Genomic DNA, 21,912 nt, shown 5'->3' with positions numbered 1-21,912 from the left:
CAACCTTATTTATGACAGTGTTACACATTATCATCCTCTTAATAATGCTTGGTCAGATCACGCTGCTCTTGATGGTGAATCTCCTCCAGAAATGACTGCGACTCTTTACTACTCTTTACTCTCTACTAGTTTGTGGGCGTTTGAGTAGTTGCTGTTGTCATGTGATTTGCGTTTGTCAGGATGGACTGTACCTCGTATTCATTACGATCAAATTACAAAACCAAAAAACGTTTGTTTTCAAGTATAGTTGGTTCATTTAAAAGCACAGATTTCATGCTTTATTTGGATATATTTCTTTTGTCTATGAAGCAAGTGTTCGCTGAAGTGGGCGGGGCTTTATTCGCCATATTGACCGTTAAACTTTTCCCATTCAAATATGAGTGACATGTCGTGTAATTTATAATAATTAAAATGTGTAAATTCTAAAGGTTTCAGACTTTGTTTAGTACCGTATTCATGGAAAGTGCCTTGTGGCATCCTGATGCATTACACAGCTCTATAATCGACACCACAGCCATCAGTGCTGTTTTTTCCTGCTAAAAAGAGGCAGAGATTGATCTAAAACCTTCCCAGGGAATCTCATTTGGCAAGTGCTGGAAGAACCTGAATCTGCCGTGTCACTCTTGCTGTCTGCCCAATAACTTTGAAACTATATGATCCAAAACCCTTTTGCTGAGGATGCTTAACAGAGGCTTAAATGGATTTTCACTTTATCGATAGACATAAAGCTTTCCTCATTTTCAGTGTACTACAATAGCATGGGCTTTATGATGCATTTATAGTGCATTTACAGACTTGTAGACAGGGTTTGTCTGAAGGCTAAATGTACAGTGGCTCCTCTGAGCTCTGGCTGGCCTATAAAGGGTTCTGGAACGGTTTCACGGCCCTCAAGCAGGACAACATTGAGCATTAAGTTCAGGTCAGTGCACTTGCAGTGTGTCTGTGGCAGATGGAGGATCAGAGCTTCTTGGTACAGATGTGAGATCGGTCAGACACAGTGATGTGGGAGATTATCAGGCTCATTTACACTAAAACCTGTGCTCCGTCTGATCTGAGGTCAGATCATCTGTGCTTAAAGTTTCTTGGCACATCCAGACAGTGGAAAATCCCTTGGCATGGCTGCGGGGCTGGTTTCAGATTCAGTTCTCAGTTTATAAATTATAAAAAGCTTATATATACAGTTGAAGTCAGAATTATAAAACCTCCAGAATTATTAACCCCCCTGTTTATTTTTTCCCCCAATTTCTGTTTAACGGAGAGAAGATTTTTTTCTAAACGTAATAGTTTTAATAACTCGTTTCTAATGACTGATTTATTTTATCTTTGCCAGGATGCCATGATGACATTTAAAGGCTTAACTAGGTTAATTAAGTTAACTAGGCAAGTTAGGCTAATTAGGCAAGTAATTGTATAACGATGGTTTGTTCTGTAGACTATCAAAAAAAATATCTTAAAGGGGCTAATAATTTTAACAAAAATAAAAACTGTTTTTATTCTAGCCGAAACAAAACAAATAAGACTTTCTCCAGAAGAAAAAAATATTATCAGACATACTGTGAAAATTTCCTTGCTCTGTTAAACATCATTTGGGAAATTTAAAAAAGAAAATAAATTCACAGAAGGTTTAATAGTTCTGATTTCAACTGGTAATTAAATAAAACATAAATAGAGTTTTCTGTGTAGTAAAATAAATAAAAGGAAGTGAAATACGTTAAAATAAATAAGATAAATGCTAAATTAAATAAAAGAATAACCAATTTAAATACAATTATGATATAAATAATTAAAATTATGAAAAAAGTCAGAATAAAAGTTACACAAAACTAAAAAGTTCCATTAAATATAGTAAAAATAAAGTAAAGATTTATTATAATAAAATAAAAATGCAAAGTACAATTTTTCAAAATAATATATAGTGTTAAAATAAAATCTAGTAAAATATAATATATAAAAATTTTTGTAAAAATAAAATGGATCAATTGATTTGAGATCAATTGTAAATAAAGATCAATTCTAAACAAAATAAAAAGTAAAAATAAATAATAAAAAATATAAAAATAAATAAAATGATGTAAAATTAAAACAAAATAAAAAGACACAAAACTAAAAATACTAAAACAAATAATGATATAATGCAAATAAATGTACAATTTTCAAGAAATAATAAAGGAACTCGTATAAACTAATATAAAGTACATAAACATGTGACAAATGCCTTTTTTAAGCCTTCATGTTGCCATAAATGTTCTCTTTGGTTCCTCTTTCTAACATATTTTCCTCTTTTCAAATGACCTCTATTAGCCTCCAAGCTAAAACATGATTTTTTTCTCAATCACTGGTACCTGGTCATTGCTCATAGCGAGTGTTAGTTTGTGTAGAAACGGAAGAGCCGTCTGGGTCTGACGGAGTGTGTTTTTACTCTAGGTGGACAGCGATAAGCCCGAGGACACTAGGCTTATTGAACTTGACAAATCCCACCGAAGCGAACACACGGTCTTCATCAGCCCTCCAGAGCTGCCAGCACTTCCAGAAGGAGAGGAGCCGCCTATGGTTTACAGGTATAACAGACCAAACACAAGCTGTCACAATCAGAAACACCACCACATAAACAGTACATTGCCGCACAGATGGCATTGTTGCGGTAGTGTAATCCCCTTCCAAAACCTCTCACAGCAGAAAGAATAAAGCTCTCGGAGGATCCCTGGTCTACAGAAAAACTCTCACTATAAAGCAATAATACACACCCCTTAGAGAGCATGTGATTATGTTGAGGGGGTCTGTTATTTTGGGATTTGGTGTAATTTTTCGAACAATAGGGTGTCTTGACGTTGAGGATTAACACTGTGTTTACATGATAACATTTTTAAATGAAAATTGAGTGTATTTAAGTACGTTTTGGGGGCCTGAACAAACAAAATAAACGTAACAAATAAACTTTTTAATAAAAAGTTTTAAAGTGAAATTTATTTTACAATAAGGACATTGTCATCAGAGTAGATTGAGAAAGATTCACTTTTTTTTTTAAACTGTGACGTTATGCATGTGACATCGCCAACTACTGGCCTGTTATCCTTAATAAATTTTTTAGAAATCATTTTCACAGATGTTTGTGAACGGAGATTATATTGATCACTTTTCCGTCTATGCAAAAACCTTTCCAAAATGCAGAGGAAAAATTGTATCCATTTTAGCACATCGATTTTGTGTAAATATACCTTAAGATTGTGCCATACATTGTGGCATGCCTTTCAAAAATACCCATATATATTTAACTATTGCTTGATATTTAACCATTTTTAAATAATAAATTATAAACATTTTATTACTCAGTGTTTATTCTTATTACATACAGTTGAAGTCAGAATTATTTGCTCCCCTTTGAATTTTTATTTCTTTTTAAAATATTTCCTACATGATGTTTAACAGTGCAAGGACATTTTTCACATTATGTCTGATCATATTTTTTCTTCTGGAGAAAGTCTTATTTGTTTTGTTTTGGCTAGAATAAAAACAGTTTAAAAGTTTTTTAAAAACATTTTAAGGTGAAAATTATTAGCCCCTTTAAGCTATATTTTTCGAAAGTCTACAGAACAAACCATCGTTATACAATAGTTTGCCTAATTCCCCTTACCTGCCTAGTTAACCTAATTAACCTAGTTAAACCTTTAAATGTCACTTTAAGCTGTATAAAAGTGTCTTGAAAAATATATAGTAAAAAATGATTTACTGTCATTATAGCAAAGATAAAATAAATCAATTATTAGAAATGAGTTAATAAAACTATTATGTTTAGAAATGTGTTGAAAAAAAACTCTCCTTTAAAGAAAATCAACGGGGGCTAATAATTCAGGGGGTTTTATAGTTCTGACTTTAACTGTATTTACACTGTAAAAATGCAGGGTTCCACACAATTCATTCATATTGTCCCAACACAAATCAATTAAGCTAACTTTACAGATTTAACAAATTCAAGTGAAATTAAGTGGAAATTAAATTTTTAAGATTGAACATTAAGAAATTAAGTTGTCTCAATGAAATCTAAATATTTGTGTTTGAGTTTATTATTTCTGTTTATTACAGATTATTTTTAATAAGTAGTTTGAACAAGCAACAAAAGAGTGTATTTAAGCAGAAAAAATTCAATATTGAACTTAATGAAAATTCAATACTATACTATATTATATTATTCATTCATTTTCCTTTTCCGAATTCTTTTTTCCGATTTCTCTTAGATCGCGTCTTTGATAGTTCACACTGCTTGATTGTTACTCACGTGAATGAGCACCGATTTTCCTGTGATTTCAGGCATTTGCTAGTGATTTCTCAAAACTTGTCTGCGAGTCAAAATCGAGGCTAAAATCATACAGTCTGAACTCGGCATAAGCTAAATTGTCCGTAGTGTATATGTGTATGACCTGGTCCTCCAGGTTGGGGGTTGAGAGTTGGGCAGCCCACCTCAAAAAAAAATTAGACGTTATGAAACACCAGTGTGGTGCGGCTAAATATCAACTTCGATATAAATGGATATACTTACTGGATGTAAGTATACTATATTATATACTTAAAAGGATTTTGCTGCTTGTTTAAAGTACACATTTAAAATGAGTTAAATATGGGAAACAACACAATTCTTACATTTTTTGGGACAACTTAATTGTTTTATGTTCAATCTACTTAAAGTTAACTTTAAGTAACTCTATTAAGTAACTCTAACTCTATTTGTGTTGAGGCGACAAGAAAGAATTGTGTGGAATCCAGCATTTTTTACAGTGTATTTTATCATACATTAGTGATCAGTGTTAGGCACACATTTATGCTTTATTATTTGTTTAATTTCATTTCAATTTAACTGCACTTTAACTTTTATAATCTGCAGATTTATACTCATATTAATATCTTCACTGAAGCTGCAGAATCTCAATGGTACTCTTGCATTAAATGCTGCATGTTGTAACGTTGCGGCTTTGATAAATAACGTTTGACATGTCTTGACAGTAACAATCTTTGGATGTCTTGCAGTTACAGCGGCTTCCCGGCACTGAATGCCCAACTCTGTGAGCATCAGGATGGTCTCAGAGTCCCCAAAGCAACATCAGCCCTGAGACACATCAGTCCCATCAGCCCTGCTGCTATATTCCGTCGCTCCCAACAGGTTTATATTTTCAAACGCTAATCTCAACCCATGATCCCACATGTCAAATGTCTCCCCCTCCTCGCTAACGTCCTGATCCTCCCTCTGTAGGAGATCAAATCAGCCCAGCGGATGGCCAAAACCTACTCCTCCATCCCTCAGATGTGGTCTAAATGTCTCCTCAGGCACTGTCACGGTCTGTGGTTCATCTGTTTGCCTTCGTACGTCAGCGCGTGTCACTCTAAAGTGCGCGCTCTGCATACTGCTTACGACGTGCTGAGAAACATGCAGGACAAAAAGCTGCAGCCTCCGGATGAGGTAATGTCGCCTCTATTGATTGCTTCGATCAGTTGCGAGTCTAGACTGCAGAATCTTGCACTTGTGATTTTGTGTTTGACGGGTTGTTTCTGGCTCTCTGGAGGTGTGTTATCGGGTCCTGATGCAGCTGTGTGGGCAATACGGTCAACCTGTTCTAGCAGTCCGAGTCTTGTTTGAGATGAAGAAAGCCGGAGTTCAGCCTAATGCCATCACTTATGGATACTACAACAGAGTAAGTGTAGTTTTCTTATGTGCTACATGGAGATGCAAAATTATTATTCTAAATAAATAAACATTCACTTCAAGGCCCATTCACATAAAGATAACTATGATAATAACTGTAGTGATAAGTAAATAAGCGTCCACACCGGCAGCTGATACTGTTCTGTTAAAAAGCCCCTATTATGCATTAAAATAGGTCATATTTTGGTTTTGGGGGTCTCCAACAACATTCTGAATGCAAGGTCAAAACACACTTTCATTGTCTTATAATATGCATTTATTTTACCTAATTATCCCAACGACTCCCATAAGATTCATTCTGCAATTCATTTGTTCCCAACACCCTCCTTAGCGCAATGCAAATCTGCACTGATTGGTCCGATGACCCAGTCAGTTGTGATTGGTTGACTGCGTTCAGCACGAGACAGAGAGAAATGCTCAGCACAGCTGATCAACAATTTTGAAGTAGAGTGTAGAGTGTATATGTGAGCCCAATGCAGGAGTGCATTAAAGCAATGCAGTTTAACACCAGCATATTGCTCTATTCTTAACCTTAAGTAAAAATAGTAACACATTCAGTATACAAACACACAGCAGCAGAAGCTGAACTATTTTGAAACTTGACCACTGCACGTGTGTAACAGCTGATGGTGGCCATAGAAACGACATACGGCAGTAAATCACAAACACGTTTAAATCCGCAAACAAAGCAGCAAGTGTAGCGTTTTTAATGTGGTTTAGATGTGATATGAGAATATAAAGAGTTAACCAAATACAGTAAAAGCGGTTACAAGTAACAAAACACAATTAAATAACATAGTTTGCAAGCTAGAGAAAACAAGGAGGCAATTAGGGCAATTATCTATCTATCTATCTATCTATCTATCTATCTATCTATCTATCTATCTATCTATCTATCTATCTATCTATCTATCTATCTATCTATCTATCTATCTATCTATCTATCTATCTATCTATCTATCTATCTATCTATCTATCTATCTATCTATCTATCTATCTATCTATCTATCTATCTATCTATCTATCTATCTATCTATCTATCTATCTATCTATCTATCTATCTATCTATCTATCTATCTATCTATCTATCTATCTATCTATCTATCTATCTATCTATCTATCTATCTATCTATCTATCTATCTATCTATCTATCTATCTATCTATCTATCTTACATAAATACCTAAATACATACAACTATTGCTACATGAAATGACATTTTGGTGTATTTTATGTTAAATCATGGTAATGTTTTATTTGTTTTAAGTATTAAAATATTATATTCAGCCTAATGATCATAAAGGAACCCCAAAATACTTATTAGCTAACTTTTGTTGTAATTTTTATATTTTTGTACGTTTTGTATATTCCTTCAGTTCACTAGGTTTTACACAATTTTCAGAAATGTTTGTAAGAATGTAAAATCTACTAAAATGTAATATAATAATACCATATATCTGTCTGTCTCTTTGACTTTGACATACAAATCTTTTAGTTTCATTCATTCATTCAGTTTCTTTTCGGCTTAGTCCCTTTATTAATCCGGGGTCGCCACAGCGGAATAAACCGCCAACTTATCCAGCACGTTTTTACGCAGCAGATGCCCTCTGGGAAATCTCTGGGAAACACACACACTCATTCACACATACACTCATACACTACGGACAATTTAGCCTACCCAATTCACCTGTACCGCATGTCTTTGGGCTGTGGGGGAAACCCACGCGAACGCAGGGAGAACATGCAAACTCCACACAGAAACGCCAACTGAGCCGAGGCTAGAACCAGCGACCTTCTTGCTGTGAGGCAACAGCACTACATACTGCGCCACTGCGTCGTCATCTTTTAGTTTCATAAAAGTAATTTAAATCTTAAAAGTAGACACTTTACTTGCATTTAATATGCTTTCTATAGGTATAATATAATGTTTATGCCAAGCCTGAAATACATGCACTTACTGACCCCCCCACCCCTCACCCCTCAAAAATTTTAGATTTTTCTAAATTTAATTCAATATCAAAAGGGCATGTTTATCTTCTTATGTGGACCAATTTTTTTTACCATTTTGGCTGTACTTCTTTAACAATCTGGTGTTTTGCTTGTGGCCTTTGAGGTTGAAGAAATGTCACAGAAACTGTTCATTTAATTTAACACATTTTTATGCAAAAATACATCAAAAACAAACCGCATATGACATTTTTCTCCTAGTTTTAAAGTTGATAAGCACATTTATTTACAACTAATGCACAATCAAAAGGTTAGTTGCAAGTTTGCTTTTAGCATTTTTCCTGCTAGCCACAACTAGAACAGACAGAATCAGGACAGACCTGCAACCCAGTTTATTTTCCCAACACAACCTGATTCTAAATGCCACTTGCTTTGCTATCTAATGAAATGCCACACATACATTTTATGCGATATATGAGCTGTTTTAATACTGAAATGTAGTTTTGTAAAACCAGCTCTTCAAAATAAAAGAGAAGTGATTTATCTGTAGAGGTATGTTATGCTAATTCTTGGGGACCTTCATCTGGCAGCAGATTTGGCATGTGACTTTGTTTTTCATGCCTGTTATCATTAGACAAAAGCATAGACCAGCAATCATCTCCCTGAGGATCATTTTGTGTGTGTGTGTGTGTGTGTGTGCGTGTGCGTGTGCGTGTGCGTGTGCGTGTGCGTGTGCGTGTGCGTGTGCGTGTGTGTGTGTGTGTGTGTGTGTGTGTGTGTGTGTGTGTGTGTGCGTGCGTGCGTGGTGTGCGTGTTTGTGTGTTTTGGAAATTGTCCCAAAATACCAGGAGGACACACTGGCATAGATATAAGTCTGGGCAGCTGAGCGTTGCTCCAATTCTATCAGAGTAATTACAGCTAGTCCTTGACAAAGAACACAATCTACTTAAGATAATGAGAGGCATTGTACTGTAGAATTATTCAGCTAATCTGTATGTGAGTGTGTGTCTCTTACTGTAGTATTCTTCTCCCCTCAGGCCGTCCTGGAGAGCACATGGCCTTCCTCCACCAGAGGGGGATACTTCCTGTGGGGAAAACTGAGAAATGTGGTTCGGGGTGTGGTGCTTTTCAAACAAGTATGGAGGAGGCAGACCACCCACCCGAAAGACACTCATCTTTCTGGTAAAATCTCCCAACTCTGTTGTACCCATTTCTATGAACTGATCATTTAAATAAGTGAATCAATAACCATGACAATAAAATTAACTTGCTTTAACTGAATCATTTGAATCAGTTAAATGGAGACTCACTCCAATTTATAATTTGAATCAGTGAATCGTTAACTAAAGACTTTCTATGAGCTCATCATTTGATTAAGTGAATCATTAACTGGAGATTCACTCAAACTGGATCATTTGAATCAGTGAATTGTCTACTAGAAACACGATGCAACTGGATCATTTGAATCATTGAATCTTTAACTGAAGATTTACTCCGACTGGATCATTTTAATCAGTTTTCTGTTGACTTGAGAACAGATACAATCGGATTAATCCAATTCACAAATTAATCATTCACAGTGATTTGCAATCCAATTTAACAGTGTAACTATCAGCTTGTTCACAAATCAGTCCCCGCTATCGCATCTTGGAGCAGGTGATCATATCTCCAGTTCAGTGGAGGGATATATTAAGCTTTCAACTTTAATGAAGTAAAAGAAAGTTTCTCAAAAAACAAATACTCTGAGACTATACATATACTTGAAAATATGCCTAAATACATTAACAAGGAAAAACAAAACTAAGTTGTTAGTTTCCACCACTGGTAGCTGCTTTCATTACATTACATAATAATTATTTTGTCTCCTATTGCTCCACCAGAACATTTAATCATTGTTCCAAATGATTAGTCATCAAATCACTAGAGTTATTTCAGAGTAACGAGATACCCTTTGAGATGTTAGCCTAGCCAACAGGGGAGCGTCGACTCAATATCGTTTCTCACTGTCAGAGAAACTTTCCATCATTGCACAGGGAGACAGGGTTACTTGAGTTTTGTGCCTCAGGGGGGCTCCGGCTCCCTCCCCTCCTCACTCAGGCCTGATCCAGCATGCCTGCTCAACCGGAGAGACTTTAATAGCTCCAATTAAGATGAGAGTCGATAGTCGCCTCCTCAGCCACACAGTCTGCACTCGATGGCATCTACTTTCTCACTCGGGCCGCTGTAAACAGCATATTAGAGAAGGGCACGAGAGGGCTTTCTTAATTAAAACAAGCTGCCTCAACATACCACCCATCCAGAAACTGTAGATTTGTTGTGCAGAACAAATTTATCTTGCACACAAGGGACAGTCTGAGATCTGATTGGCTGATTGCATGCAGTTGGAAATGGTTACTTTCAATGGATAGGGCTTATATTAAAGCTTTTATAATGAATGTTAATAGGCTAATAGACTAAAGTCAGTAAGATATATGGTTCTTTTGGAAGATATTAATATTTTTATTCAGCAAGAATGCGTTAAAGTTATTATATAATTTATTATATAAGATATTTTTTATAATTATATAATATTATATAATATATTAGAATATTTTAAACATTTTATTTCCACAAAAATATATAACGGCATACTTGTTTTCAACATTTATAATACTACGAAGACATTAAATTTGGTCTCTAAAGTGTCATGTGACACTGAAGTAATAGCTGTAATAAAACATATTTAACAGTATATTTTTTTATTTAATGTGAAATATTTTTAAATCAGTTTGTAAAATATTTGTCATGTATTAAAAAAAATGTAAATTCTACCGAAGTTAAACATTTAAACTCGTTGTTGATCTTAAAGTGCATTTTATGGTATTTAAAATGTATTTTTTAAAATGACTTTTTTTGGATTTCTGTTAAGCAAAATACACAAAACAAGACGTGAATATGAACATATTCTTCATTTTTGTATTTGATTGTAATGCTTTCAGCAGAAATCTCGATCAGATTTTTGGGGCGAATTTTATTCTCCATTTATATAAATGAACTTGGTAAAGCTGTTGAGTCAGCAAATGTACACTTTTATGCAGACGACACAATTATTTACACTATGGCTTCATCTATAAAAGTGGCAATAGACTATTTATAAAATGTGTTTGATTCGTTCCAAATGTCTCTCGATTGCTTAAAATTAGTATTGAATGCAAAAAAAAAAAAACGAAATACATGATCTTTACCTGATCCAGATTATTAAAACACAATTTTAATATTAAAACTTCAAATGGTGCACAGATTGCATTTTATAAATATTTAGGTGTTGCAAGTTGCATCTTATAAATATTTAAGTGTCTGGCTTGATGATAAGTTGACTTATAGTTGTCATATCAATAGCCTTTAAAAAAAAACTCAAACCACCAACATTAGGTTTTTATTTTCATAAAAAAATGTTTCCCATTCGCAGCTCGAAAACGTTTAGTTGACAGTACATTTCTATCAGTATTGAATTACAGTGATATACTTTATATGCACGCACCTCTGAATGTTTTTTAAAAATTGGATATTGTTTATCATAGTGCCTTAAGATTTGTCACTGCTTCAAGTGCACGCACACATCATTGTAATTTATATAAAATGACAGAATGGACTTCATTATAATTGAGGAGAAAACAACATATTTTAGATTTTTATTTTTAAAGCTGGTAAAAAACCAGTGTATCTAATTTTTTAGAGTACAGTTCAAGTACTTACAATACCAGATCAGCAGATATACTCATACTTAAGATGCCATTTTTTCACACAGAGTTAGTTTGATCTGCACTCTCTAAGTACACTTCATATGAATGGAATGAGCTGAACATATACTACATTTGAAATCTGTGCCAATCTATTGCTATATTTAAAAATATTTTGAAGACTGTAAATTTAGAACAGTGCACATGTTTTAACAATTGATTATGATGTATACTATTTTTGTGGGTGTCTATGTGTTGATGTATTATAATTTTTTTTTTGTAACTTTATCCTATGCTACCTATCTTGACCAGGACTCCCTGTTAGAAAAGATATTGTATCTCAATGGGACATTTCTGGGAAAATAATTAAATAAATTTATTAAAAAAGTCACACTTTTCAATAAGGTTTCATTAGTTAATATATTTACTAAAATGAACTAATAATGAACAACGCTTTAATTAATCATAATTCAACATTACTAGTGCATTATTAAAATATTGTCTACAAAGTTCATGCTTGTTAACATTAGTTAATGCACCGTGAATTAACAAACTAACAATGAACAACTGTATTTTCATTAACTAATGTTAACTAACACGAACAAATACTGTAATAAATGTATTGTTCATTGTTTGATCATGTTAGCAAATACATTAACTAACATTAACTAATACAACCTTATTGTTGGGTTACAAAAATCTCAAAACTTCATTCAATTTTATTAGATTTAGCTTAAAGGAAAAAAAAATCAGTGTTCAAAACCTATTCGCAAACTTTTTCAGTTCACCCATTTGATGCATTTTAAATTCTATAACATTTAAATTCTATAAAATAAATTTCTTGTACTATTCATCATCATGTTTTGTTCTTTAGAGGATTATTATTATTGGATTTAGTACATGCTTTAAAAGCTCCTCACAACCTTCTCACCCACGTGAGGGGCTTAATTTTTTATGTTGGATCAGAAAAGCCACTACGCACAAGTTCTCTCTGATTGGTCTTTTTGCTCTGCTGCCACTTTGAAATCTGATGCAATCTTTGGGCAGAGATCTTTACACACTGCAGACTGTGGCTGTTTTGAAATATGGTTCTTGTTAGTTCTCCTGCTAACTGTCTTTCATGCTGTTCTTGTGAGCAGATGCCAGTGATCTCGACAGTGTCAGCCATGGCAGCCTGGACAGCTCTAACGATTCAGCGGAGCGAGTTTCCATTGATACAGACTTCACCAAAATGGATTCCAGTGATGACAGATCCAGCACAGGTACCCGGCCTGCCTTAAGTCTGTCTGTTTCTCCTTTTTTCCTTCATCTTCGCTTTCGGCACATCAGGACGTGCTTCTCTCTCCTTCAAACTCGTCAGAAGTCTCTAGGAGAGTCATTATTTTTCACTGTGGGAGTGAAAAGACATCGCTTTTTCTTTTTTTTTTTTTTCTCTCTCGCTTTTAGTCTTTTTTTTTTCCTCCAAGCACACATTAATATAACACATTTGGTTCTGTGAACAAAAGCATTATGCTCATTTGTATGCCCCCTCAAATGATTCATCCAAAACAAAATTCAAAAAGGTTCAAAATTAAGTAAAATTTGTTTAAATAAATTGTACAAATGGTTGAGGTCAGTACATTTCTGAAAGACTTATCTCATACTAAACCAGTAAAGCAATCATTCTTTCATTTTCCTTTGGCTTAGTCTCTTTATTTATCAGGGATTGCCACAGCGGAATGAACCGCCAACTCGTTCAGGATATGTTTTAAGCAGCAGATGCCCTTCCAGCCGCAACCCACCACTGGGAAACACCCATAAACTCTCACATTCATCCAAACACACATACACTACGGACAATTTAGCTGATTCAATTCATCTATAGCCTACCAAATGTCTTTGGACTGTGAGGGAAACCAGAGCACCCAGAGAAAACCCAAACCAACACAGGGAGAACATACAGACCACACAGAAATGTCAACTGACCCAGCCGGGGCTCGAACCAGCGACCTTCTTGCTGTGAGGCGACAGTGCTAACCACTGAGCAACCGTTCCACCCAGAAAAGCAGTCAAAATAGCAATATTATGAAATGGTTACAAAATAACTGTTGTTTGCTTTAATGTCCACATGAACTGATACGTGTTGAAACTTTTATTGCTTTATGTACTTCCAACTGAAATGGTATATTAAGTAGGGGGTGGGGCTTTTTTTGCACATCATTCCCTTATAGAGACACAGCTCAACGCATCATAATCTGAAGACCATGCCCGCTGGTGGGGGAAACAATCCAACTTGCTCCATTGACTTTCTATTGCGGGAGGGTGCCTCCTTATCACTTCTGATGAATAAAAAAGTGACAATGTAAAGTAGACAAGCTAAAAGTGACAAAACCAAGTTTTTAAATCCTGTCAACCCCAAAAGTTGAGTGTTTAAGAGCACAAAAGCAGAGTGCAACGTCTCAAATTAGAGAACTAATTGTTTTGTCTATTGGCAGAAGCGTAAATGGTGACAGAAACATTATGAATTCTCTTCTGGCTTTTATGATTTGGAAGCTTGTAAAAACTTTTTTTATTTATTTTTTTTTTATTTTGTTTGTTGTACACTGTCACACAACAGCTTATAGGCATGGTGATAAATGTTCCTGTTTATGTTTCCCCTCAGTGGGCGGAACCATAGTTCTCTAATGCGAGACATTGAGCTCTGCATTTGTGTCCTTAAAACTTGTTTTTGGGGGATCGAAAGGTTATAAAATTGATTCTGGTTTTACATTTTTTTTCTTATTAGTCATAAATGACAAGGAGGCACCTTCATGTGATAGAATAAGTCAATAGACCTTTTTCACAAGCCTGTTATGATGCGTTTAACATTTAATCCCTGAAAGTTTTTAATATTTAGATGTAAAAAAACATGAACAAATTACTGCTTATGCGAGGTGTTTCTAATGCAGCGTCTATGGGGCTGAGAATAAATTTGACGTTATTCTCTCCACTGGCTGACACATTATTGGCTTAAAGGGCTATTTTTCTGCTTTTTCTGAAAGTCTCGATAACATCATTGTGGAGTTTTTCTTTTATTATTTCAGCAAATAAGATTGTAAAAAATATATTTGTTGTACTTTCCCATTCACTGCGCTCAAAGTGTTCCCAACTATGACGACATCCACTACTTAGGAACCCGGAAGTGTGAAAAGGGTCTAAGGAGCGAGTTGTTTTTCCTAGTGGAGGTGTGGCCTAAATGTACTCTGTCTCTATAGCAATCTAACAGCAGAGCCATAGAGACTCTCAGGGGGAGTGGTTTGGTCCAGATGTGTGTTTTTATGACCATTTCTGCTGTTTCATTGTTATGAACCCTCTGGGGTCAACAAACGCTCTGGAATCTCCACGAATACCTGCCTCACAGTCATAAGAAACGCATCTACAATAAAGCTTGAAATCTCACTGAAATTATTTGCTATAAAGGGACTTTGTATATAACTTCCCAAACTTTTGAACATAGATATTTGTATATCACATTCACAGGACCATCCCACTGAAATGGGTCAACCTATAATCTTTAAACTCTCAAGTAGCTCAGTTTTCCCTATGGAACACCAAAAGAGACTTTAAATTGTAAGACAGTAGAGTTCATAGACTGAAAGTGCTTCAGTAAACCCCATTAAAAGGATAGATAACTCAAAAATAAACATTTCCTTACTATTTCCTCATACTCAGGTAGTTCAAAACTTTAATGAATTTCTTTGTTCTGTTGAACACCAAAGAAGATTTTCTGACGAATTCTGGGAAAAAGCAGCCATTGACATCTATAGTATGAACAAAAATACATTCTTCAGTATATCTTCCATTGTGTTCAACAGAAGAAATTAATTCATAAAAGTTGATTGTAAGCAAATGAGTGTAGGCAAATGGTGAGGAGACTTTCATTTTTGTGTTAACTATCTAATTAACTTCCAGCACAATGACAAAAAAGCTAGCATTTTTCATAGCTTCATGAAATAAGAAACGAGCAGGACTGCAGTAGGTGCTTGACACTCATATCTGAGAATATGTTAAAGACAAAAACAGAAAGCCTCACTGCATATTAGAAGAGCTTTTTGAAGAATTGTTAAGCTATAGGCAGTGCTGCCCATGCAGGAGATCTGAGAGATGTGCAGTTTGACAGAGGAGACTCGCAGTTGCAAGCGCTCGCAGACAGTGCTGGAGCAAGACTGAGGAAGAAGGAATGAGTAACAGTGTTATTTTAGTTTACCTCTGGAGGGAGTACTGTGATGTGAGCTTTATGCTCCATCAGCTTTCTCAGCAGCAGCAGCAGCGCTGTGAGTGTCTGTCAGTGCGGCTTTGTTTCATTAAAGTATACCAGACAGTAAATGAATGCTTTTTTATGTTATGTTATTATCATGTGTTGTGAGGAGCAATTCTGGATTAACTAGGCTTGAATCTCTTTCTAAGAGTCTCTATCTTGCGACATCAAATCACACAGGAGGTACAGCAGAGATCAAGATTTTAGAATAATTTCTCACAAATTTTGACATGAATAATATAGTCTTCATATTTTAAAATACGAAAGACTTTTAGTTTTAGTTTGGCTAACCAAAGCACTTCATCAAAAACTCTTTATTTTGTGAAAGACAGTGATCAAAATAAGAACAACAAAGACTGCTGTATGTAGAAAAATTAAAACTACAATTTTACTGTAGGCAGAAAATAGAAAGAAATGGAAAGCATTTGTCATCCTTTCCCTAGATTGATGAACATAATTCTTACTACTAGAACAACATAAATTAAACTAAAGTAAACTACCCTTATATAAGCTGTTTCATAACTGCAAATAAGACCAATCAGTGATCTCAGAATATTGAAAATCAGTTGTTCTCTAATTTTGATCCCCACTGTATTTATATACAGACTTGTAAGGCAAATCTGTATATAAAAAGGAAGAAGAAGGCATCTTTCTGGCATGAGTATTTAATAAAGACTGTTGTTTTCCATATCTCTATTACAGAGTGCTTTGTTGTGAATTGTCTCAAAAAGTGGAGATAACAAGCAAACGGCTGCTCTAAATGCTAAATCTTAACACTCAATGCATGTGTTTTGTGCATGTGTTTTTATTGTAAAGTTAGCATTTTTTAAAAACAGGTATTTTCTTTCAGGGGGTCAGTCTGATCAGGGCTACGACTCTCTGTCTAAGGAGGAGGTGAGGTTTGGAGGAGGTGAAGAGCAGAACTGCTCTCCAGACATCAAGGAGAAAAAGGACAGCAACTCTTGTCCATGTGAGTAACACAGAGTTCTGACCACCTTAAACTTACAAATAATGTATATACATTATTGTCTATTTTTTCTTGCCATCATTTTGTCTCTGTATTGGAATCAACAGCTCAAATTCTTTCAGTGCTCAGCATAATTGAGAACACCCCATTTTGAAAATGACTATTTGTATCCATTTCTCAGTGATTATAGGCAATGTATTTTGGTGCATTTAAACAAAACAGATTTATTAAACTAATATATTTATTAAAAGAATATTTTAGTCACCAAACATATTTAGAAATTGAAAGATAATATAATTAAATTCAAGCAAAATATTGCAAAAAATAAATAACCTACAAAATTTCATCTAAATTTCCACATTTTTTTGCTTCTCTTGATTTTTCCTCTTTTTTAAATTTGTATTTAATATTTCTATAACATATAAAATTGGGTGACTAGTTTTTGGACCGTTATCGGAAGTTATTTTGTTAGACTAATCTAATGTATATGCACAAATATAATATTGTATAGCTTTCTATTAAAAATATGAATTTAAAAGATAGATTTGTGAGGGGTGTACTTATATATTCTGAGCACTGTATGTATAAACATGCTTGGGAATAAATGTTATTTTGATTCTAATAAGTAATGCTTTACAACTCAAACTGTTTCTAAAGAATTGGAGTGGAAATTGTTTTGTTTAGAAGGATACGAGAGCTTAGTTTTGATGGATGACAGTACTATTTCAAATGTTGATCATAAAACACTGCCTTATATTTTCGTTTAGTACAATTTTAAAATAAGGTTCAACTTGTCAGCAATAATTAATGCATTTGGTGAAATAACTAAAACAAATACATATATTCATTATTCATATGTACAGTTGAAGCCAGAATTATTATCCCCCTGATGTATTAACCCCCCAGTTTGTTTGTTTTTTCCATAATTTCTGTTTAACTGAGAGATTTTTTAGCACATTTCTAAACATAATAGTTTTAAAAACTCATTTCTAATAACTTAAAGTGACATTTGAATGTTGGGTTATTTAGGATAACTAGGCAGGTTAGGGTATTTAGGCAAGTTATTGTATAACGATGGTTTGTTCTGTAGACTATCGGAAAAAATGTATAGCTTAAAGGGGCTAATAATACTGACCTTACAATTTTAATTTAAAAAAATTAAAAGCTGATTTTATTCAAGCCAAAATAAAACAAATAAGACTTTCACCAGAAGAAAAAATATGATCAGGCATACTGTAAAAATATCCTTGATCTGTTAAACATAATTTGAGAAGTATTTAAACAAGAAAAAAAATTCAAAGGGGGCTAATAATTTTGACTTCAACTGTATATATTAATATATATTCAGCATTCATTATTGTTAATTTCTACATATTGTACACTACCACTCAAATGTTTGGAGGTTAGTAAGATGATTATTTTTAAAGGAATTAATTATAAATCAAATGTTATTTTTGTTTATCAAAATTAAATAATTTATTATAATAAAAAAAATAATTAACTAGGAACAATCACATATTTGCAGATGAATAATGTGTAAAATATTGTTCATGGTCATTTCATGATTAACACATGAACGCATATTAGTTATTAAATCAAATCTACTTGTTAAGGGCTGCCTTATTGCCTTTAGCCATGACCATACAGATCATGATCAAGCGCAAAATGTTCAGACAGTGATTCATCTTTAATGACTCATTAAAATGTCCAAGACTGTGGTGTACTGTGAGTTTTAAAAAGCTTAGCTTAAAGATTTGTTATAATGTGTGATAAAAAACAGTGCCTATAAATGGCCATTGAGCTTGTTTTCTCCTTTTTTTAATGAGAGGTAATGCAGCATAAAACAGTCAGTAAACAGTACACCAGTATTTGCTTCCCAATGCAAGATGCACTGAACACCTCTTTGCTTCCACCTAGTGGTAAACTGTGGCACCACAAAATCATTAAACTGCTTTTGATCTCAATCTTTTAACATGTACCACCTTGTTTTTTATTTCTCATTTTAATCTTCAGTATCTCAGTCTGAACTCTCAAAGAAAGAGGATTCATCCCTCGCAGCTGGAATCCATCCTTCGAAAATTACCAGGGAATCCAGTCAAACCTTTTCCGACACCATTCCGAAGACAAAAAGACCTAACTCCCTGGATATTTTTGGAGAGAAGCCCATAAGACCCAACACGCTGGATCTAACCCCAGATAAGCCTGTAGACTCTGTACCTGCAGCACAGACACAAACAGACGCATTGGAGTGCGTCGTGAGCCCACCTAAAGTTTCCGTGGAGAGGACTGCCAGCTGCATGGTTACCATGGAGAAGACAGTTGCCATGGAGAGCGGGCACACTGGCGTGGAGAGGAGCATGAGCTGCAATAGTGCTCTCAGTCGAGTGGTGAAGAGGACGGGCATTGAAGCAGGGTTTGATCCTCTGTCCCTCATGGCAGCTGAGACTCACGGCCATGAGGACGAGGATAGTGCGGGCACCCCAACCGCCCGCCGGGACTTGGCCGAGGAGATTCATCACTACATGAACAACCTGAGCAGCCCTTTAAGCCAGCGTTCTCTCAGTGTGGACCTGAAGGGCCACCAGACCCCGTCCCCTCACAGCTCACCCTGTATGTCCAAAATAGCACTGGGTTCCCCCAGTGCTTCCCAGCTCCAGCCTCAGCCACGAACACGACTGTTCTCCTCGCCCTCGCTTCCTCAGGGCCGCGTGCGCAGGGTCAGAGAGCAGCGGCCTACTTCTTTGGCCTCCCCTTCATCTCCCACTCCCTCCTCTTCCTCTTTCTCTATGGACTCTCTGCTCACTCCGACCCTGGATGTGTTCAAGAGCAGCTTCCTGTCTGCTGGGAAGGGCGTTGCTGAGAAAGCAAGTCGATTGTATTCCAGACTTTCCTCGCAGACATCAATTGCACAAGTACGTGTAAGACTTTAGTTAGGATCTGCTGAAATTATAATGGAAACTAGAATGTGGAAAATCAAACTTAATTTTTTATATTATTTCAGCTTAGCTTTTTTAGTTAGCCCAACTTAATATTTCCAGTTGCCCCAACTAAATATTTCTAGTTGCCCCAACTAAATTGTCCTAAGTTTTTATAACAAAAGTTTTCTAGTTTCCAGTAACTTAATTTTCTGGTTGCCCTCAACTTATTTTTCTAGTTATTGTAATTAAAATTTTCTAGTTGCCCCAACTTAATTTTTCTAGGTTCCCCCACTTAATTGGAATAATTATTATTATTTATTTATTTGTTCTAATTAAATGTTTATTATTATTTAATTTTTCTAGTTTTTAACATAAGTCTTTAGTTGCTCCCACTTAATTTTTCTGGTTCTTCCATCTTAATTGGTCTTGTTAGTGCAACTTAAGTTTTCTAGTTCTTCCAGGTTAATTTTCCTATTTTTTCCAACCTAATTTTCTAGTTGCCAGAACTTAAATTTTCTAGTTGCTCCCAATAAATTATTTCTAGTTGCCCCCTCTTAATTTGACTAATCACTATTATTTGATTGTTCTAGTTAGTTGTCTGTTATTATTAGATTTTTCTAGTTATTATTAAATTTTTCTAGTTTTCAACATTTTTAGTTCACTTAATTTTTCTAGTTCTCCCAACTTAATTGGTTTTTGTTAGTGGAGCTTAGGTTTACTAGTTCTTCCAACTTAATTTTCTAGTTGCCACAATTTAATTTTTTTAGTTGCCCCCAACATATTATTTCTAGTTGCCCCCACGTAATTTGACAAATTATTGTTATTTAATTGTTCTTGTTAAATGTTTATTATTATTATTACATTTGTTCTAGTTATTATTTAATTTTTCTAGTTTTCAATATATTTTAGTTGCCCCCACTTAATTTTACTAATTCTTCCAACTTAATTTGTCTTGTTAGTGCAACTTAAGTTTTCTAGTTCTCCTAGCTCAATTTTCCTAGTTCTACCAACTTAATTTTGTTTGAAGATTGTGTAGTACTGAACCTCATTATTTATTGTTCATTATTTGATCGTTTTAGCTAACGCATTAACTAGCACATTACTATATTTGCAAGTTTACATTAACAAAGATTTAGTTTTGCAAAATAAAAGTGCTGTTCGTTGTTAGGTCCTGTTGTCTAATCCATTAACAAATACATTAGTGCATGTGTAAGTAAGCATTAACTAACTAAGCTGTTCATTTAAAGAGATACATTAGAATATGAGTAGGTTAACATTAACAAAGATTAAGTAATGCTTAAAGTATGTGTTGTTCATTGTTAGTTCATGTTAAATAATACATTATCTAACGTTAACTAATACAGCCTTATTGTAAAGTATTACTGAAAAAACATACAAACAAATCCACAAATGAATGATGTTTTTGCAGTTTTACACATAATTGTCCTCCAAAATTTCATGTTTTCGACAGAGCCCATGTCTTAACCTCCCCCTTTGTTCACACCCTGGTGGAACAATTATTCATTGCATAAACTGAATTTTTACAGCCCTGACCAAACCACTTCAAGATTGCAGAATCAGATTTCAGATTGTAGGCTTTATTGTTATTATTAGTATCGAGTACGTTTTTGCCAATGTCTAGTTCTGGTATTGTCTTTGTTGACTTTTAACATTTTTTAAAAATTATTCTCATCAGGATTTGAACTCTGACCAGGTCAGTGTGTCCTCGCTGGGCTCTGGTGACCCTGACTGCTCCTCCTTGATTGAGAGCGATCTGTGTGTCGATCCTGAAGGGCTCTCCTCCCCACAGAGAGATGCAGCTCAACCCGTCACACGGCCCAGAAGGAGCCCTCACAGGAGTAATAACTGCCTAGAAAGCCCATCCGCGGGACCTCGACTCTTCCGACAGCCCTCCCTCACTGGTCTGTTGCATTCACTGTTCACTACAGTCATGAAATGCATTTTTACTAGAGAACATTTGATTGGTTATGATGTGAGGAGAAATTGTAGTATGTGGTGACGTGAATACAATTCAATTCATTTTTATTTCTTTAGCGCTTTTACAATGTAGATTGTGTCAAAGCAGCTGAACATAGCAGTTCTAGTAAATTGAAAACGTGTCAGTCCAGTTTTCAGAGTTCAAGTTCAGTTTAGTTCAGTTCAGTGTGGTTTAATTTTTTCTGCTGAAAGACCAAAAACTGAAGAGCAAATCCATCAATGTGAGGCTCCACAAGTCCTAAACCAAGTAAGCCAGTGACGTCAGTGGTGAGGAACAAACAATAAATCATTAATCCATTTGGGCGGAAGTGACAAACTACAAGCTTTACATGTATATATCAGTTTTATATCTTCTAAAGGCGAAATTTGTCACAGTTTTTGGGCAAACTAACTTAT

The 21,912-nt window shown here is 34.9% G+C and overlaps 1 protein-coding gene across 4 annotated transcripts in view; it reads left to right on the top strand.

Annotated features, from left to right (window-relative positions):
- The window catches only part of dennd4a (DENN/MADD domain containing 4A), a 64,477-nt gene that overhangs the window by 30,835 nt on the left and 11,730 nt on the right, over positions 1-21,912 (top strand). For all 4 annotated transcript variants that reach the window (XM_056477924.1, XM_056477923.1, XM_056477922.1 and 1 more), the window contains 9 exons: positions 2,425-2,558; positions 5,020-5,152; positions 5,243-5,449; positions 5,553-5,681; positions 8,676-8,820; positions 12,497-12,619; positions 16,484-16,603; positions 18,614-19,512; positions 21,215-21,440. In XM_056477924.1, coding sequence (XP_056333899.1) covers positions 2,425-2,558; positions 5,020-5,152; positions 5,243-5,449; positions 5,553-5,681; positions 8,676-8,820; positions 12,497-12,619; positions 16,484-16,603; positions 18,614-19,512; positions 21,215-21,440 — 2,116 coding nt within the window. The remainder of the gene's footprint in view (positions 1-2,424; positions 2,559-5,019; positions 5,153-5,242; positions 5,450-5,552; positions 5,682-8,675; positions 8,821-12,496; positions 12,620-16,483; positions 16,604-18,613; positions 19,513-21,214; positions 21,441-21,912) is intronic.

This window comes from Danio aesculapii, chromosome 18, assembly GCF_903798145.1.
Source record: "Danio aesculapii chromosome 18, fDanAes4.1, whole genome shotgun sequence".
NCBI lineage: Eukaryota > Metazoa > Chordata > Actinopteri > Cypriniformes > Danionidae > Danio > Danio aesculapii.
Note: the sequence above shows the minus strand (reverse complement) of the source record. Positions and strands in the feature narration are given on the sequence as shown.